The 16,723-nt window shown below is 38.3% G+C and overlaps 1 protein-coding gene across 1 annotated transcript; it reads left to right on the forward strand.

The window, feature by feature from the left end:
• Window positions 1-76: 76 nt before the first annotated feature.
• On the forward strand, window positions 77-6,534 carry MZT1 (mitotic spindle organizing protein 1). The gene is made up of 3 exons (XM_080614246.1): window positions 77-142; window positions 4,165-4,310; window positions 5,849-6,534. Exons 1-3 carry the CDS (start codon window positions 94-96, stop codon window positions 5,870-5,872), a joined length of 219 nt encoding a protein of 72 aa, XP_080470372.1. The 5' UTR covers window positions 77-93; the 3' UTR covers window positions 5,873-6,534.
• Window positions 6,535-16,723: the final 10,189 nt, after the last annotated feature.

Here is a 16,723-nt window from a genome sequence, read left to right on the forward strand (position 1 = left end):
CAACGCCAATGAACGGGAGGGAGGAAGCTAGGAACGGGGAGGGAGGAGGGAGAGGTGGTCCTTCCGCTTCCGGGTGGGAGGAGAGGGGTCGCCATGGCGAGCAACGCTGCCAGCCTCAACGCGGTGCGGGAGACCATGGACGGTGGGTGGCACAGCCGCGGGAGGGGAGGCATGCTTGCGGCACTGGCCGCCCTGAGCCGGGCTCACCTCAGCACTCCTGCCCTCGCCCCTCTCCGCAGGCTGCGGGGTTGGAGCTGGGTCGTGCCAATACAAGCGCTTGTCCTGTGAAGAGGATAGTGGTTTGCTGAGGGATTTAGCTCGTGGCAGTTTCTTTTTACTTCACGTTACGCGTAGTGCCTGAAACACTTCAAATATTCATGTAATGCTAGTGTCCTTGGGTCTCGTCTGACCTGTATTTCCATTTTATATAGCTGTTAAGTATTTAACTTATAATAGCGTTTTTAATGTTTATAAGTGTATATGTTTGCTATTCTTTCTTATTACTTCAAGTGGTTAATGCAGATTATGTTGTCTGACTCTATGCGTCTTGGATTCAATCTGGGAGGAGGGAAGTGCATGGAAAGGAGAGGAAGGACCAACCCTGTTTTGCTTAAGTGGTGGCATCTGAACTGTGGATGGCTCATGTTTGAAAAACATTAAAAAAAAAAAACAAACCCAAACATACCGAAAAAGTTTTGAGGGGAGCCATCAGTGTTACAGAATTAGAGTAGTTTCTGGTACACAAAAAGGAATCATGATGTTGTAGGATGGGGAATCATAGATTCACCTAGGTTGGAAAAGACCTTTATGATCATCAAGTCCAACTTACCCAGGGCTGTCAAGTCCCCCACTAAACCATGTCAGTAATGTAAGAGACATGTCACTGGGAGTAGCGGGAGATATGCCAGAGATCTATAAGCCATAAGAAATGTGAACAGAGTGAGTAAAGATCTGGTGTTTGCTTACTCTTACAGCCTGACGAGGAGGAATCGAAGCTGGCAGTTTCGGGAGGTGTTTCTTCGCAGTGTGTAGTGGGAAACTCTGGAATTCCATGGAATGGTGTCCTGGTTTAGCAGTAGCAGTCATTTTTTCTCCTTAGTAGCTGGTGCAGCGCTGTGGTTTTGACTTTTGGCCTGGGAATAATACTGATAAAGCCGATGTTTTCAGTTGCTGGTCAGAATGTTTACCCTGACCAAGGACTCTGTGAGTCTCATGCTCTGCCAGGGAGGAGGAGAAGCCGGGAGGAAGCAGAGACAGGACACCTGACCCAAACTAGCCAAAGAGGTATTCCATACCACAGCACGTCATGCCCAGGATGTAGAACTGAAAGTACCCGGAAGGGCTAGAATACTGCGGGGTGGGGGTGAGGTACCGGTTGGTGAGTGGTTGTATTCTCTTCCTTGTTATTTCCTTTATCATTATTATTATTGGTGGTAGCAGTAGTGATTTGTGTTATACCTTAGTTACTAAACTGTTCTTATCTCAACCTGTGGGAGTTGCATTCTTTCGATTCTCCTCCCCGTCCCTCCAGGAGCGGAGGGAAGAAAGGTGGGGGGGGAAGTAGACTGCGTGGTTCTGATTTACGGCCTGGGCTTAAACCACGACAAATGGCTGTGCCAGAAAGCTTACATGGATTTTGGGCAGAGTGGAAAGCTGCCAGGAAGTCACCTGAGAGTTGCTAAATATTAAGACTTTCCTGAGAAATGCCCTAATGAGAGGCCAGAGGCTAGGGAGAGTGTTCTGGGGGTACTGCTTTTTGTTTGTTATTTTGTCATGATCTTACCTTGTATTCTAGTTATGGTCACTTACATAAGGACTCCATAGCAAAGACCTTAATGAGTTGAACTGGTGTGAAAATGAATGTTCCAGCTGCTCAACTACTTGCTCTGACCTGTTGCAGGATGAAAGGCAGGACTAGCAGGATTATTATGGCTTCTCTGATACTCCAAGAGACTAAGATCATTCTGTATGGGTGGAGATAGATTTGTTTGGGAAGGACAGTGATTCTAAGTTCTTGTAAGTGTTCTTGACACCTACCTTCTCTACACTTCTGCAGGAATGTTTTAGGCAGGAGGGACAATATGCGGATTTAAGGACAAAGTAAGGCTTTTGAAAACTGCTATGGAAAGTGTACTAGCCTTGAGATTTAGGAGACCAGGCTTCCTGTATAGCAGTGTGTGTATTTTATTTGGGATAAGTGTTCATAATATAATCTCTTCCTGACATCAGGTGTTTTTAGAAGAAAACAAATTTCCATAACTTAAACATGCATTTGATCTTTAAATATTTACTTAGAGCCTTAGAAGCACCCTCATGTCTGAAGTTTCACTGCATTCCATAACTAAATTGGCTTGGTTTTTTACTGTCAAAATAGCGGTAATCTTTTGAAATTTTCATTGTAAGAATACGTATGTAAAGCGATTTGGTGGCATGACTTAAAAAGTAACACACTGACAATTGTGTCCATGTAATTAGATTTTTCTCGATGACGGCCTATCATAATGAATATAAAAAATATTTGTAGGATAATTTTTTTTTTTTTTTTGCTTTACTTTTTAAATAGAACATGAAATCTGTGCTGTGTGTTAATTTACTGAATGAGAAACAGGTAACTAATGGAAGTAAATGGCTTGGTACTAAAAAAAAAATATATTCTTTTATAACTTCAGTAGCTTAGAAAAGTGCTTAATCTAGAATGTCAGATATAAATACTTAGCAGCTGTTCTCTGCAGAATTGTTAAGAGTTCAGATTTTTTGCGGAGAAGTTGCTACATCTCTCTTCAAAAGATGCTGCCTCAACACCTAAGTTTAGAAACTAGTGACCACAACTCTTGTTGACATAGGAAATAGTAACTTATGTTTAGTTAGATTTACTGCTCTGCCTTGAAATACATCACATGCTTAGTAAATTTAATGATAAATGTTAAGTGGTTAAAGAGAGTAAGAATTGTTTATTTCTGGGAAGCTGTCAGTCTTAGTTCTGTAGCTCTTAATGTTCAGTGGCATTTTTATTGCAAATGAGTCAATTTGTTGTTGCTTTATCTGATTGTTGAAGATGCTTTTGTGCAGACAGGATGCACATACGTAGTGTGTTTGGAATGGTTTGCTTTCAAGTCAGTGGGAAGAGAAAGCCTTGCTGGGGAGAAGAAAGCTTCACTTGTGGCTTATAGCTAGGGCTTTGGTCTGACAAACTGCTTTCATGTCTTAAACTTACGCATATTGTTAATCCAACCTACTTGTGTGGGCTAGGTGCTATCACACCTAGAGGGTTTTTTTAGAATCATAGAATAGTTAGGGTTGGAAAGGACCTTAAGATCATCTAGTTCCAACCCCCCTTATCTAGTTCCAAGTGGACAGTAGTCACCATGCTGCTTTTACGTGGTGAGAAGACCTACTTCACTTTCTTCTAGCTTAGTGGAGGTTTGATTACAGAAACTGTGAATAACATCTGTACAAAATCAACCTGTATTGCTAGGGTTTTAGCCTCAGGATGGAGCTTACTGGTGCAAACAGAAATAAAACCTCCATGAGTTGTTCTGCTACTTATGTGACAAACTCTTTATTAGAATGGGGCCTTCTAGGAAAGATTTGGAAGGGGAGAAAGATCATTGTTTCTGCACAAAACTAACTGGAATCTCTCCCCCAGAAGGTGTCACACTGACTTGTTGCTGTTCTTGATATTGTGTAAAAAATTAAATATTTCTGCTTATCCTTAAACCAGTGTTAATATTGGATGTAAAGCAAGGTTTAGTCATGGAAGGAGGTGGCTAGAAAAATCCTTATGTGTTTCCAGTCCGTTTTAGTTGGGCTTCATCAGTATCTGCAGTTCAAAACCATGGATTATTCTTATAGCCTACTTCTAACGTAATTGGCAAGAATGTTAGTTATTGAATTCTTCACTTATTTTTATTTTTAAAACCTATTATCTAGTATTAAGTTTGCTGAACCAGAAAAGCATAGTGTTTGTGTTAGAAGCTGTGGCTTCCAGCTTGTGCTAGTAAACTGAACATGAATGTTGGTGCTGAGGTTCAGACTGCAGAGGCTTTCCACAGCTGCCATGTTCACAGACTGTACTCTGTAGAAATTAAATGTTGAATAATGTTTTTTATCATTGACATTTCATAGTCTGTAGGGACTAAAGTGCTTTCATTTTTTCTGTTGCAGTTCTGTTTGAGATTTCAAGGATATTAAACACTGGCTTGGATATGGAGACATTGTCTATTTGTGTGCGGCTTTGCGAACAGGGGATAAATCCAGAAGCATTATCATCTGTTATTAAAGAACTGCGTAAGGCTACAGAAGCTCTAAAGGTAATGCTTTATAAAAGCTTATAAATTTATTTTTAAGAGTCAGATGTATGTTCAACTTGCTATACTTCAGTTTGTAAATTGTACTGAGAGATGACTCATTTTTACATCAAGGAAATTTAACTGTTCTATAGGTAAGGCAATGAATACAACTGAATGGAACATGAAGCAAGAAATGGTATGAATAAAATCTTTTCAGTAATAGCCAGATTAACTTTTTTTGAAGGAAAAAAAGACCAAACAGCCAAAATCCACAGATTTTTATTCTGGCCATTTGTAGCAACTATTTGCCCTCTTATCTGCATCATATCACAGTTTTCTACTTTTTACTTTAAAGCATATCACCTTATTCCTGCATCCTCAGGCCTAATAGGATGTAGCAGTACATGTAAACAGGTACATGCAGCTTGCTAATGTAATCTTCACATACTATTTTTATCACATTAACCTGTGCTTTCTGTCTCTCCAAAGGGGATTTCATGGTGTATGTGTATATATAAGGGTATTTACCTGTTTGGCTAGTGGAGAGGGTAACTATGGTTAAAAAAATAAAAAATCAAAAAGAATCTTCACTTACCTTTTAAAGGATTTTGTTCTTTACTGACTACCTAAACATCATGATTTCTTTTCCCCTGTACCTTATATTTGTTTATTTCTGGGAAGGTGGAGGGGAAACCTGTGTCTAGTCTGCCTGTTCCTGTTCTGCAAGACTGCATTTGATTCTTAGAAAATCCAGCTTACAGATATTTTTACTAAAGGCATGTTAGTCAGGGCTATTTTTCACCAGTTTTCAAATGGTTTACTTAATTTTTAACTTAACTGTTTTATATGTTTATGCATATTTTATATTTGTGTACATGCTTAAATGTGTGCATACATAGATGTTTAACTGTGTATATAAGTAATTGAGGGCTGGTTTATTGTTTTTATAGGTTTATCATTCCCATTGCTATGCTTTGCCTGTTTGTCCCATAACTATCTTAAAATCTACCAATGTCAGTCTCCAACAACTGTACCTTGCTGGCTGGGTTGGGTTATTAAGTAACAAAAATACTTACTGATGACCTTAATCAAAAAATTGGCAGTGTGATTTATGCAGTTATGATTAGTGGTATTCCTCCAAATTTTATGTCAATTTATCTGTATGGGTGAGAATAGTAATTACTATAAATTGTATAAAGAAATAAACTCCAAAGGAAAAAAACAAATAAAATTGTGCATTTGAGCACTTCTTGAAAGCATTAGGGTAAAATGTACAGGATTACAAGCTGCACACATACAGGATATACAGTTTAACACAAGCAAATAGTAATGACTCTGTCAGTAAATGCTAAGCAGTTGATAGCATATTTTTATATATTATTTTTTTAGGAGTGAAAGAAGTATTCATCAGAGAACAAGGCTACACATCTTATAGTGTTCAGCTTATTTTTAGACTTAAGTTCTCTAGGAAAATTAAAATAGTCACAAAAATGGAGTAAATTTGATCTACATGGTGCCTACTTTTGGTGATTTGTAATAAATGTATTTTTTCTTTCTAGGTAGCTGAAAATATGACAGGCTGACATGGAAGGAGATTTCTGCGTGCGAAGAATGCCAGGTCAAAGTTAACAGAGGCTTTGAAGATTGTCACTATTCAGGAAATGAGTGGAATAAGTGTATGTGTGAGAAGGTTTCAGAATATTTGTTAGCTGCTTGAGAAGGATGATGTATGGTATAACTTTGAAAAATTTTTTAATGAGATAAGTTCATGTGTAATCTCATTGCTTGCTATTTTTGTGAACTATCTGTGAATACAGTGCAATTGCTTGTACATTTGCTGAACTTACTAGTGTGTAGCGACAAATATTGCGTAATGAGTATAGCTTGTTAATGCATCCTTTAGAAGTGCTAATAGATCCTGGGTTTTATCTCTTGCTTAGAAGAAAAACTGCATATACAATTTTAGTTTCATTTTATGGGTCAGATAGGAATGAAGCCCATCCTGACTTTATTTTAATTAGAATGAGGGTAGTGACTTAAGTCTTAACCTGAAAGTAAGAAATAAAGCACTTTTGATAATGTAGGTAATGAAAAGGTCCTTTTGATTTGGATTGGTGGGGAAGGTGTTGTGGGGTTACTTTTGGGGCTTTGTTTGTTTGTTTGCTTGTTTTTATCTTGGATAACAAAGGAACTTCAGTTATCCATGCAGAAATGTATGCAAATATAAATGCTGGATTACATGGAATATTTTATGGAGTTCAGATGATATATTTGTTACACTTGTTCTGGCTACCAGACCTAAAAATATTGTGGCCATATTGCTGCTGCCTAGTCAAAGTGTACATATGAAGCATCAGATTTGTTTGATGGGAATCAATGAGTCTTCAACAGTCATTTGGTATAGGAATATCTTCTCATTCAGCACTAGGAATCTTCACTGATGCTGAAACAAGTGTTTATAAGTAACTGTTATACAGTAAACTGTTTTACTGTGTTACTTAACAGTAAATATCCAAGAGTTCTGCTTCATAAGAAAATGGGTTTTTTTGTTGATTCTTCGTCTGCTGCTATTTAAGTGCTTTTTTAATTTTTTTGTTTTGTTTTTGCTAGCATGGTTCCAAGATGTAGCGTTAATGGGACTTGACCTCTAAGGTTAATAGTTTGGAGCACATTTGGAAATGAACCTGGAATCTTAGTTAAGCCAAACATTATATTTGTGCAGAGAAAAAGAAGCTCTTTCTACTTTAAGAGTTTACATTGTATGCAGTCTAGGTCATAGCTCTACAAAAAGCGATCGAAGGGGCTAAATACTTAAGTTGCTGGCAGAGAGAATAGAAAAATAGTTATGTTACACTGAATCATTTACTATTATTTCCAGTTAGGCTGGCCAAAAAATCATTCCAGGAAGATGATGTGAAAACTTCTGTGAAGTGGAGGAGTCACCATTCCTGGAAGTATGTAAAAGATGTGTAGATGTGGCACTTTGGGACATGGTTTAGTGTAGACTTGGCAGTGCTGGGTTAACAGTTGGACTTGATAATCTTAAAGGCCTTTTCCAACCAAAATGATTCTATAACCAATCTGGGAACAAGCTTTCATGAGTAAGCAAAATGATTCCATTTAAAAATCCTTTGTACATTGGTGGTGTAACTTCAGATTTATAATACTTCAGATTAACGGTTTTTAAAAATGCTGAGGTATCTCTAATATGAAGAGATATAAACAGTGAAATTTATCCTAGGGGATCTTAGAAGTCATTAAATCATCATGAAAATGCCAGGTCAGATCAACAGAAATTATCAGTTAGCTCGTACACTTAATTTTATCTAAACTCAGTGCTGCATGTCAAAAATGAGAAGAGACTGGGGAGCATTCTTGCTGGTTTTGGGAGTCATGTCTAAGCCTGTGAGTTCTCATTTGTGAAACCCAGGCTCTGGAAGTTTTCTGTAAACTGAAGCACATGTGCCCTTCTCGTAAGAAAAAAAGAAAATCCCTGTAGCAGGGAGTTTCATACTGGAAATGTTTCTCTGCTCTAAAATAAGTATCACTTTGTTGGTATCCCAACTATGTGAACGTGAGCATTGATGACTGAGCAGCCTTGGCTGCATTTGTAACACACACTGCCTTCTACAACGTTTAACTAAGAAGCTAAGCAAACAGCGCGTGCTTTTCCTTTGGGCTCATTACTTACATGCTGCTCTTGGAACTCTTGAAAAGATAAACATAGGGATAGCTAGACAGGTCTCAACCAAAAGTTTTTCTAACACAATAGCCTCTCTTTTAGTCAAAAGCAGCTGCCTGAGGAAGGAGAAGAACAATGCAAGCACATTTGGTTCTTTTCCTTCTCTGTTCTCCTAGCTTCCAAGTGTCTTCTATTCCAGGCTTTCCTGCACATCATATGGTTTGTCTATTTAGTAATCCCCAATGCTTCTTTTTCCAGTACTTGTCCAGTTTCCTTTGGACCATATAGGCTTCCTGAATAACAGTCGCCTTCATCAATTGATGTGTTTCCTAAAGAAATGCCGTTACTTGTTTATATTGAACCTGAATTTCACTAGCTTAACTTAATGTTCCCTGCACAGTAAGCTTTTACCTACCATGCTTGTGCCAGTTGTGGATCTGCAGATACATAACATTCACGCTTAAATTTCCTCTTCTAAACTGAAATGCATTAGTTAAGCTTCTGTATTTATTGTCCTTTTAAACTTTTCTGAGTCTTATGTATTATTTTCTGAGAGGGGAATGAAAACAGCACACAGCATTAGGCATGCAGTTAAGTACTGCCCTGTTTGTTTACTTTCTTGTTCTTTATTCCTTTCCTAGTAGTTCCTCATTTGAGTTTTTAAATTGAAGCTGAGCACTGAACTGTCTTCATGGCATTACCTGTTGTAACCACAGGATCTCACTCTTGAGCAGCAATGATAAGCTGAGAGGCTGTTGGTTCATAGGTGAAAGTACGGTTGTTTATCTTCATGTATACAATTTTTATTTATCTTTGCTGAATTGCATCTGCCATTTTATTTCCTAATCAGTCTTGTATGTCCTTCTGCAGTTCTTCGTAGTTTGCTAGTAGTCTTACTACTATCACTAACTTTATCCCTGTCAAATTTTGCCACTTTGTCTCTTTTTAGAGATTAATTATGAATATGTCAAGCAGCACATGAGCTAGCAAAGGCCACTGGTAACCTATGACCTTATTCCCATTCCATTTCAGTGATTGTAAATAAAATGCAGTCCTGCCTACCAGTGCCTACTTATTCTTATACCCAATATTTTTAGTGTCACATATAGCACAGCTGTGAGAGCCTAAGCATAATCATGAATCCAGCCTGACCAAGACATGGCATTCTAGATAACTAACAGGATCAGTGACATTTGTAATTGTATAATTAGGTTTTATCAATATAAATTTAAGTAGAAAAATAATTTTACAAGAAATTGTAGCATACCAGAAAAGAACACAAACATGATCCTGAAATCTCTCTCTTAACATGAGGAGGTGTTATTTCTCAGGTAACTGTGTTAGCAAAAGCAAAAAAAAATCTGTTAACAAGAAGAAAAAAGACAAAAACACGAAAACAAACAAAAAACAACCCAGAAAACTGGATGATGATAAGGCCAAGACACTTGACCTGATAGATCTGTACACATAAAAAGTGCATGTATATTTGTCAGCTATTTTTCTTTCCCACCTGCTGGTCTCCAGCTGAGCAAGTACTGATTTAGTCTTAGACTTGCTTTTTTAATCCAATCAGCTAGTTCCCTCTGCAATGAACTTGAATGCTCTTGTTGATATACTTTACTCCAGGGACTGCTCCCAGCAGGCTGCACCAGGTTTGGTCCTACCATTCTTCCCCAAAGCTTTCCACTTTCAAACACTCCCATGTATTTTTGCATGTTTATACTTTCATGCTATAGAAACCCTACAGACCTCATTATTTGAGTAGACATTATGTTAAAAGAAAAATGACAATAAGAATCAGTGGTGATCCATGACAACATGCTATGTAGTATGTCTGTAGTCAGCCTGCTTTAAAGAGAGCTAATGCCAAGCAGTGGGACTTTGCATTACTATGCATGATCTGAGCTAGGGACTTATGCATGTCTTTAGTAGTGGAGATTCACCTTTTTGAACCATAAATACTACTTTTAATTAAAGTTTGGAAAACCAATTTCCAAAGACTGAAAGGTGTGCCAAATTAATTTCAACCTTTTAAAAAGCAAGGCAGAATTGATAACAGAATTGAAGACCAGCCACCCAGCATCACCACTTGTAAACAGTGAACCAGTGAACTTGGGATTTTATGGACAAAGAATGAGACCAAAAAAATGTACTGACTTCCATTTGAACATTGCTTGGTGGAAATGTCAGTGGGCTAATTTTTTCTTATTTATGGGTTTATATGTGAGATGTTGGTGCAGTGTGCTTCAATTTATGCAGCACAATTTTCACTTAAAATGCACCGTTAGCATTACTTAGGAAAAACAAATGTGCTGTGTTGGTACCCATTTTGCTCTCTTGTTACCTTGGGAGTGAGTTGAAAAAAAAACAACCCAAGCTTTAAAAATGTAAAACCCAAAAAATCTCAGTTCTTAAAAAATGGTAAACTGAGAAGGATTTTTAAAGCATCATAAACAGTTACTTTACTGTGAGGATTTCATGAAGTTGTAGGAGGAGTTCCTGTTAGATACAGAAAATAAGTTTATTAGGTAGAAACAGTGCAGTAAAACCATAGTGCTATTTGATCACTGCTTCCAGGCCCACTGTTTATACTTAAAGAAGGTTTTAGAGACAGGAGGAAAATTTAAATGAAAACCATAAACCTGTTTCAGAACTGGAAGATAAGCTTAATGAGGTCTGAAAGAATTTAGGAGTGTGCAGGTTCTCAAAGAGAAGAAGAGACATAACGACCATGGGTATGGCCTTGAACATAGAAGGGAGTCTTGTGCTGCATCTTTTTGACCTGACGGAGAAAACATTCCAGATCCAGTAGCTGATATTGGACAAATCATACCTTAAAAATAAGGCACAACTTTCCAGGAGTGAAAGTAAGTAAACTTGTATACTAGGGAAATGGCAAACTGGCTAGTGCTTGCGTTGTTAAAATGAAATTAAGAATACTTCTAAAAATCATGATAATCCAGTTTCTAGAGAAATGTCTGGATTGCCTCTCTGCAGGATGTCAGATGCACTAGTTGTAGCAGTTCCTTCTGCCTGCAGAGTCCATGTAGGGCAGCGTGAAACAGCTCTAAGTAAAAGTAACATGAAGAAAATTGAGAATATTTAGGATGAATATCAGTAATGTTTCTGTCAGATAAATGGAAGCTTGGTTTTTGGGACATTTAAACATTACCTGATAAGAAAACCCCAAACAACACAACTGTTAATTATCTGAACTAGCAATCTGGAATGTATTGAGTCCAGGCACTTTTATTATCACTTCATGAATATTGCTCTTTTCTCACCTCAGATTCTTGTAAGGAAAGAGCAGCTCATGAAAATGTATCTCTGAAAGAGCTCAATAGTGTCATTGCATGGGGGAGCAGGGATTTTAACAGTCAAATGTAACTTTGAGTAAAGGAGATGGAAAATGTGGAAGAGGTGGCACTTTGCTGTACTGTGGTTCCCAAGGGAGCAGCCAGGAGAACCCCTGGGCAGGGAAGGGGGCCATGAGAGGGTGAAGAGGCTGAGGGACATCCCAGTTTGATTTCATTTGGTTATTTTATTTGTACACTAGATCCAAAATTTGTACACTAAATCCACTTCGAAGATAACAGCAGGTAAGAATTATTTAATGGACAGGAGATACAGGAGAGAGCACAGTTAATAGGTTGTCATATTGCCCTACTCCCACCCATAGGTTCAGTTCCTTTAACAAGAGACTTTATGAGTTAGGTGGTAATTTATTAAACACTCTCCACAATGCTGAAGCTGTGTCAGGGTACTGTGTGGGCCCAGGACTCCTTGAGGGCAGGGGACATCAGAGCAGGGCCTGGCACCCCAGGCCTGTCTCACCACCCCAGCCAGGGAGACATGACTGGGCCCAGCAAAGGGAACCTGGGGTCACCATGCTAAAACATTTTTGACTGTTACATGTTTCTTTGGCCTTGAAGCTGGCAGTGGTAAGATGAGGCTGCCAATCCCCTCTGCCATCACTACCCATTGGCACAACTTGTGAAGACACCACATGAAGGAGTTGAATCATCAGCTGTCACTCCATCTTGTCTCAGCGTTTGCTCTAGCCCATCTCACCAGCTGTCACTCCGTCCCACCTCCCTAGGCTCCCACACATTCTTTGTGACATTTCTTCCTGCCTTCCTGGAAAGCTGCTTGGTAGACCCTCTGGTTTTGTTTCCAAGCCAAGTTACAGGGGCAGATGATTGTGAATGGGATGAATTACAATTTTGGGACGGGTCAGCTCATTGGAGAGAGAGAAATGGTCTCATTCCTGTGACCAGCGAACTTACGTTGAACTCAAAGTGTATTGTGAGCAGCAGCAGGTGGTTGTTTACTATTTGTGATTTACAGCTGTGAAAACCCCAGGATGTTACAATAATATGCACCTTGACCTTAAAGGTCAAGACTTTATGAGATATAAATGCTGCAAGAACAATGTTAAAGGAAAACATTAATCACTTGCGAATATAGTACTCTGGCATATGTAAGGTTTAATGAGGGCTTTAAAGGAGAATCATGCGCCGGTCTTACACATTTTGAAGATGCATGCAAAAATATCTGGGCAAACATTTCCTAGGACATATAAAAAGAAGCCTTGCTATTCTCATAGGGAGAACTCAGGATACAGTCTGAGTTGTATAGGATATTGTATATTGAGGGATACAAGCTGCAGTAAAACACAGACTCTTTTCAGATAAAGCACTTTTCTAATTAAAAAAATGAATGATTTGTTTAGGCTCGCTGTTCAGATGAAACCAATCAAGACATAGGAATGATTCAGCAAGGTACATGCACAGCTGTTTATTCCTCTGTGCTGTGACGTTTGCACTCACATTGAAGGCAGAAAAATATCTATGGCACATACACAGACTGATAATCTAGCCTGTATTTTTAGAATGTTATCTTGGGCTAAGCATTTCACTGTTAAGAATGATATCAGTTATAAAGCTGCCAGTCTTAGTCACTGCTGTCTACTCTGGTTAGATGACTGCAGCAGCCATTCCATTTTTAGAAGTGTTGGGCCAAACTCAGCATTGACTTGCACCCTCTGAAGTTTTATCGAAGTTGGAAATAGCAATACAGAGCATGAACCCACAGTTCATCTTAACTGTGACTGAATGGAGGACATAAAAACATTATTTTGTTTGGGCAGATTCTTTAACTTTCCCATGGGAGGACACTCTAGTTAAAATTGGTTGTTTTCCTTTATCAAAATATTAAAAAAAACTGAATTAAAATTAAAGATCAAAATAATTTTACTAAAGTTTTGTTCAGTAAAAGATTTAAAGATTTTCATTTAGTATGGTGTTATTATAATTTGTCATTCTAGGTCTTGTGCTCCCATTTCTCTTTGGTGAGCTGGGTTTTCTGCCCAAATATATCTGCCACAGTTCACCATTGTCCTCTCTCCCCTCACCTCTATTTTAGTTTTGTTTTAAAGGGGGTCAGGCTTCAATATTTTCCAGTTTTTCAGCAGTCATTTCTATATTTCCCCAAGATAATCAGGCACTGTTCAATAAAGAGTTTTCTTGGCAACTCGTTTTTCTCCTGGAAGCGGTTTTAATGTAATTATTTCAATTGGTCCTAATATGTGCACGACTGTCCAAGAAACTGGAGTCACACAGTATTCTGCATGGCCAAATCTACTTAGTGCCCTGGTGTACAAACTTTTGTACTTATGTACCCCTAAAATACCTTTAGAGTGTCATAGGGTGCAGTGTAGGTATCCAATGCATCGGCATATCTATGATATGGCATATGTGTATAGAGATATCACATAAATATCAGGGATAGTGTTCATTCTTCTAAAATACAACTTGTATTTGCTTTATGTAATTACTGTCCTGTGTCAGATACCAGGTATCCAAGTCACATTTGGTGACACAGAGGTGTAGGTTTTTCGAAAAACTCTCTAGGAAAATATGTCAGGGAGAACAAAAAACAGAGCTTTGCCCTGTTTTCAGTATACTGGTCTTTCTTTACCACAGCCTTTCTCTGTCTCAGCTGATACAACCTTATTTGTGTTACAGACCTTTTTATGTACAAAGATCTGCCTATTTCATCTTTGCAGCAGTTAAAGGTTGTGTTTAAGAATTTTATTAGCATGGTGCCATTATCCTTCATGCCTTTCAAGTTTACTTCTGTAATTATTTCTTTAAAAAACTTCCAGTAGTTAAAGCAGGATAAATATTACTGAAAAGGGTTGCATATTCCACTAGATGGCAGACAAACATTTGCAACCACTGCTGCAGCTTTGTAAAACACCCCTCTGTTAGTTTGGCATGGATTCCAATAAATAGAATTTTATTATCAATTTCTAGTTTAATGAAGAATCGGTGCAATTTAACCTTTAGATTTATTTTTTAAAACTAGAAGGAAGAATAAAAAGTATGCTATTGATTGCATGACCTTGGTTCACAAAAGAGCTGAGGTTTAGGCACTTAACATGTATTTTATGCATTTAACTTTTACTCATATGGGATATACCAGTAGTAAAATAGCCACAATTGTGAGAGTTTTCAGCATAGCTAATAAGTAGTGTCATCTTTCTCCTTTCATTCAGAGTAATAAAATGTACACAACTGTCTTAGTGCACCAGAGGAAGTTCTGCAACCCTCTGTGGTTCATAGCCATTTTAGCTTTTCCCTTTTGGTGTTTATGTACTTTCCGGCAGTTAATCAGCAATCTACATCATGTAATACAAGAAGGCACAATCAAGATAAGGGCAGCACATAGACTAACTGTGTGTAGGAAGAGATGCCTCCCTGATGAGGGTATACCAGTGGATGTACCAATACCATAGGAGCACCACAGTTTTAATCAAATACCAACTAAATAGCCACATTTATTAGATGTGGTAGGTTAGGTAAGAATTAAGAAAACTCCTGCCATTTCCAATAGCAAAAATAGAAAGAGAGCAGGATGAATTCTCCCACCTGTCTGCTGGCCAGGAGCTCATCTATGGCTGTCAGATGTTTCTGGATCTGTTTCTTGCCTGTGGTCTCCAAAATGAGACCACATTAGAGGGAGAGATAGGGGTTTCCTAAAGTAGGATATTTAAGGGGGTGGGAAAGAAGTGCCACGTTAATCTTCAGCCTCCCGCCGTAGATTACAATCTCTCAGGGACAAGATGTAGCTCCCTGCATAATCAGATTAGGTTATCAAGGGTTAATTAGTGAAAAGAGAGCTGTCCCCATCCCCATCTTCTCCACAGTTCACCCACTAAGACCTTCCCAAAATCTTTAGTAAAATTATCATTTTATACTTTAGTGTGGTGGTGTTTAGTGAAAAACCCAGATGATTTCAACTATCCTTAAACCTCTGTTTTTCTCTGCAGTCAGTGGAGAGGGGCAGGCTCTCTCAGTGGAGAGGGGAAATCGGAGCACTAAAGTTATTCTTCATCTCTGAATCGCTCTCTAAAGGAAACTCTCTATTGACTGAAGAGGTAACCCAAGGAGAGTAGTATCCTGAGGCTAAGATTAGTCTTTGCAAATATTCCCATTAGATCATCTACTCTGACTTCCTGTGTTTCACAAGCCTTTGAATTTCACCCAGCAGCCTCTCTATTGAATTCAATAACTTGTGTTTAGATAAAGCGTATCCAAAAAGACATTTATTCTTGAGTTGAAGACATTAATAGAGATAGTGTATCCATTGCTTCCTTTGTTGGTTTGTTCCGTAGTTAATCATCTCCACTATTAAACTTTGTGTGCCTTATTTCTTTTAATTTATCTGGCTTGAGCTCAGTACACAGCTGCTTGTTATGCTTTTTCCTTCTTAACTAAAGAACCCTTTAGTCTGTGGGATTTTCTCCTGAGGGAGCTATTATAATCAAGTCACCACTCTATCTTCTTTTTGATAAGCTGAAAGGATTTTCCTTTCTCTAAAGCGTTTTTCCTCTTTTCTCCAGTGCTCATTCTGGTCTTCTCTGCAGCCTGTGGTGGTTTTGCCTTCCCTTCTGTCTGATAGCGATCTCACCTGTGCTGTGGGTGGAGATAAGATCAGTCTACCCTATTCACTGGTTTGTTCCGCTGTCACACCCAAGGTTCTCTTTGAGCTATGCTTTCTCAGAGATCCCCTAAGTCCTTTCTGGAGTTACTGTTTTGCAGAACATGATCCTCCATTTTTCAAGTATGGCCCAACTTGTTCCTGGTTGTTTAGCTTTTCATGTGTCTGTGTTAAAATAGATTTCATCTGAATTGGTCCACCTTACCTTTTGAAGGTAAGGTGGACCAATTCAGGTTCAAAAGGTCCACTTTTTGAACAAGTCAAAATCCCTCTTTCTGTCTTGTCTTTACATTTATCACTCTTCCAGCTTTTGTGTAATCCACAAACTATATCAGCAACAACTTTTTCATTTAGTTCCAGTTTATCCATGACAAAGTATCAGCACAGCTACTGAACCTTGCATCACCCTGCTAAAATCAGGATGGGTGCTCCTGCTTTATATAACAGGAGTGTGGTCTTGCATTATATAATATAACCATAGCATTTGCTTATGTATATGTCCTGTCCTTAATTAAATCAAATCTCAACAATGTCTTTGCTTTTGGGAGCTGAATTTTGGAAGATTTAATCATTTCCAAATCCTGTGAAAGGAGTTTTTACTGTGATGGTTTAGGCCATAAGAAAAAACAAAAAAATAAAGAAAAAAAGCTGTCAGGCTGTCTAAAGTCAAAACTCCCTACAAAAGTCTGAAAGTATGAAGTTACAGATAGAGTGACTACAGATAGAAGTGACTTGATTATAAACCAAA

Source organism: Psittacula echo, assembly GCF_963264785.1.
Source record: "Psittacula echo genome assembly, chromosome: 3".
NCBI lineage: Eukaryota > Metazoa > Chordata > Aves > Psittaciformes > Psittacidae > Psittacula > Psittacula echo.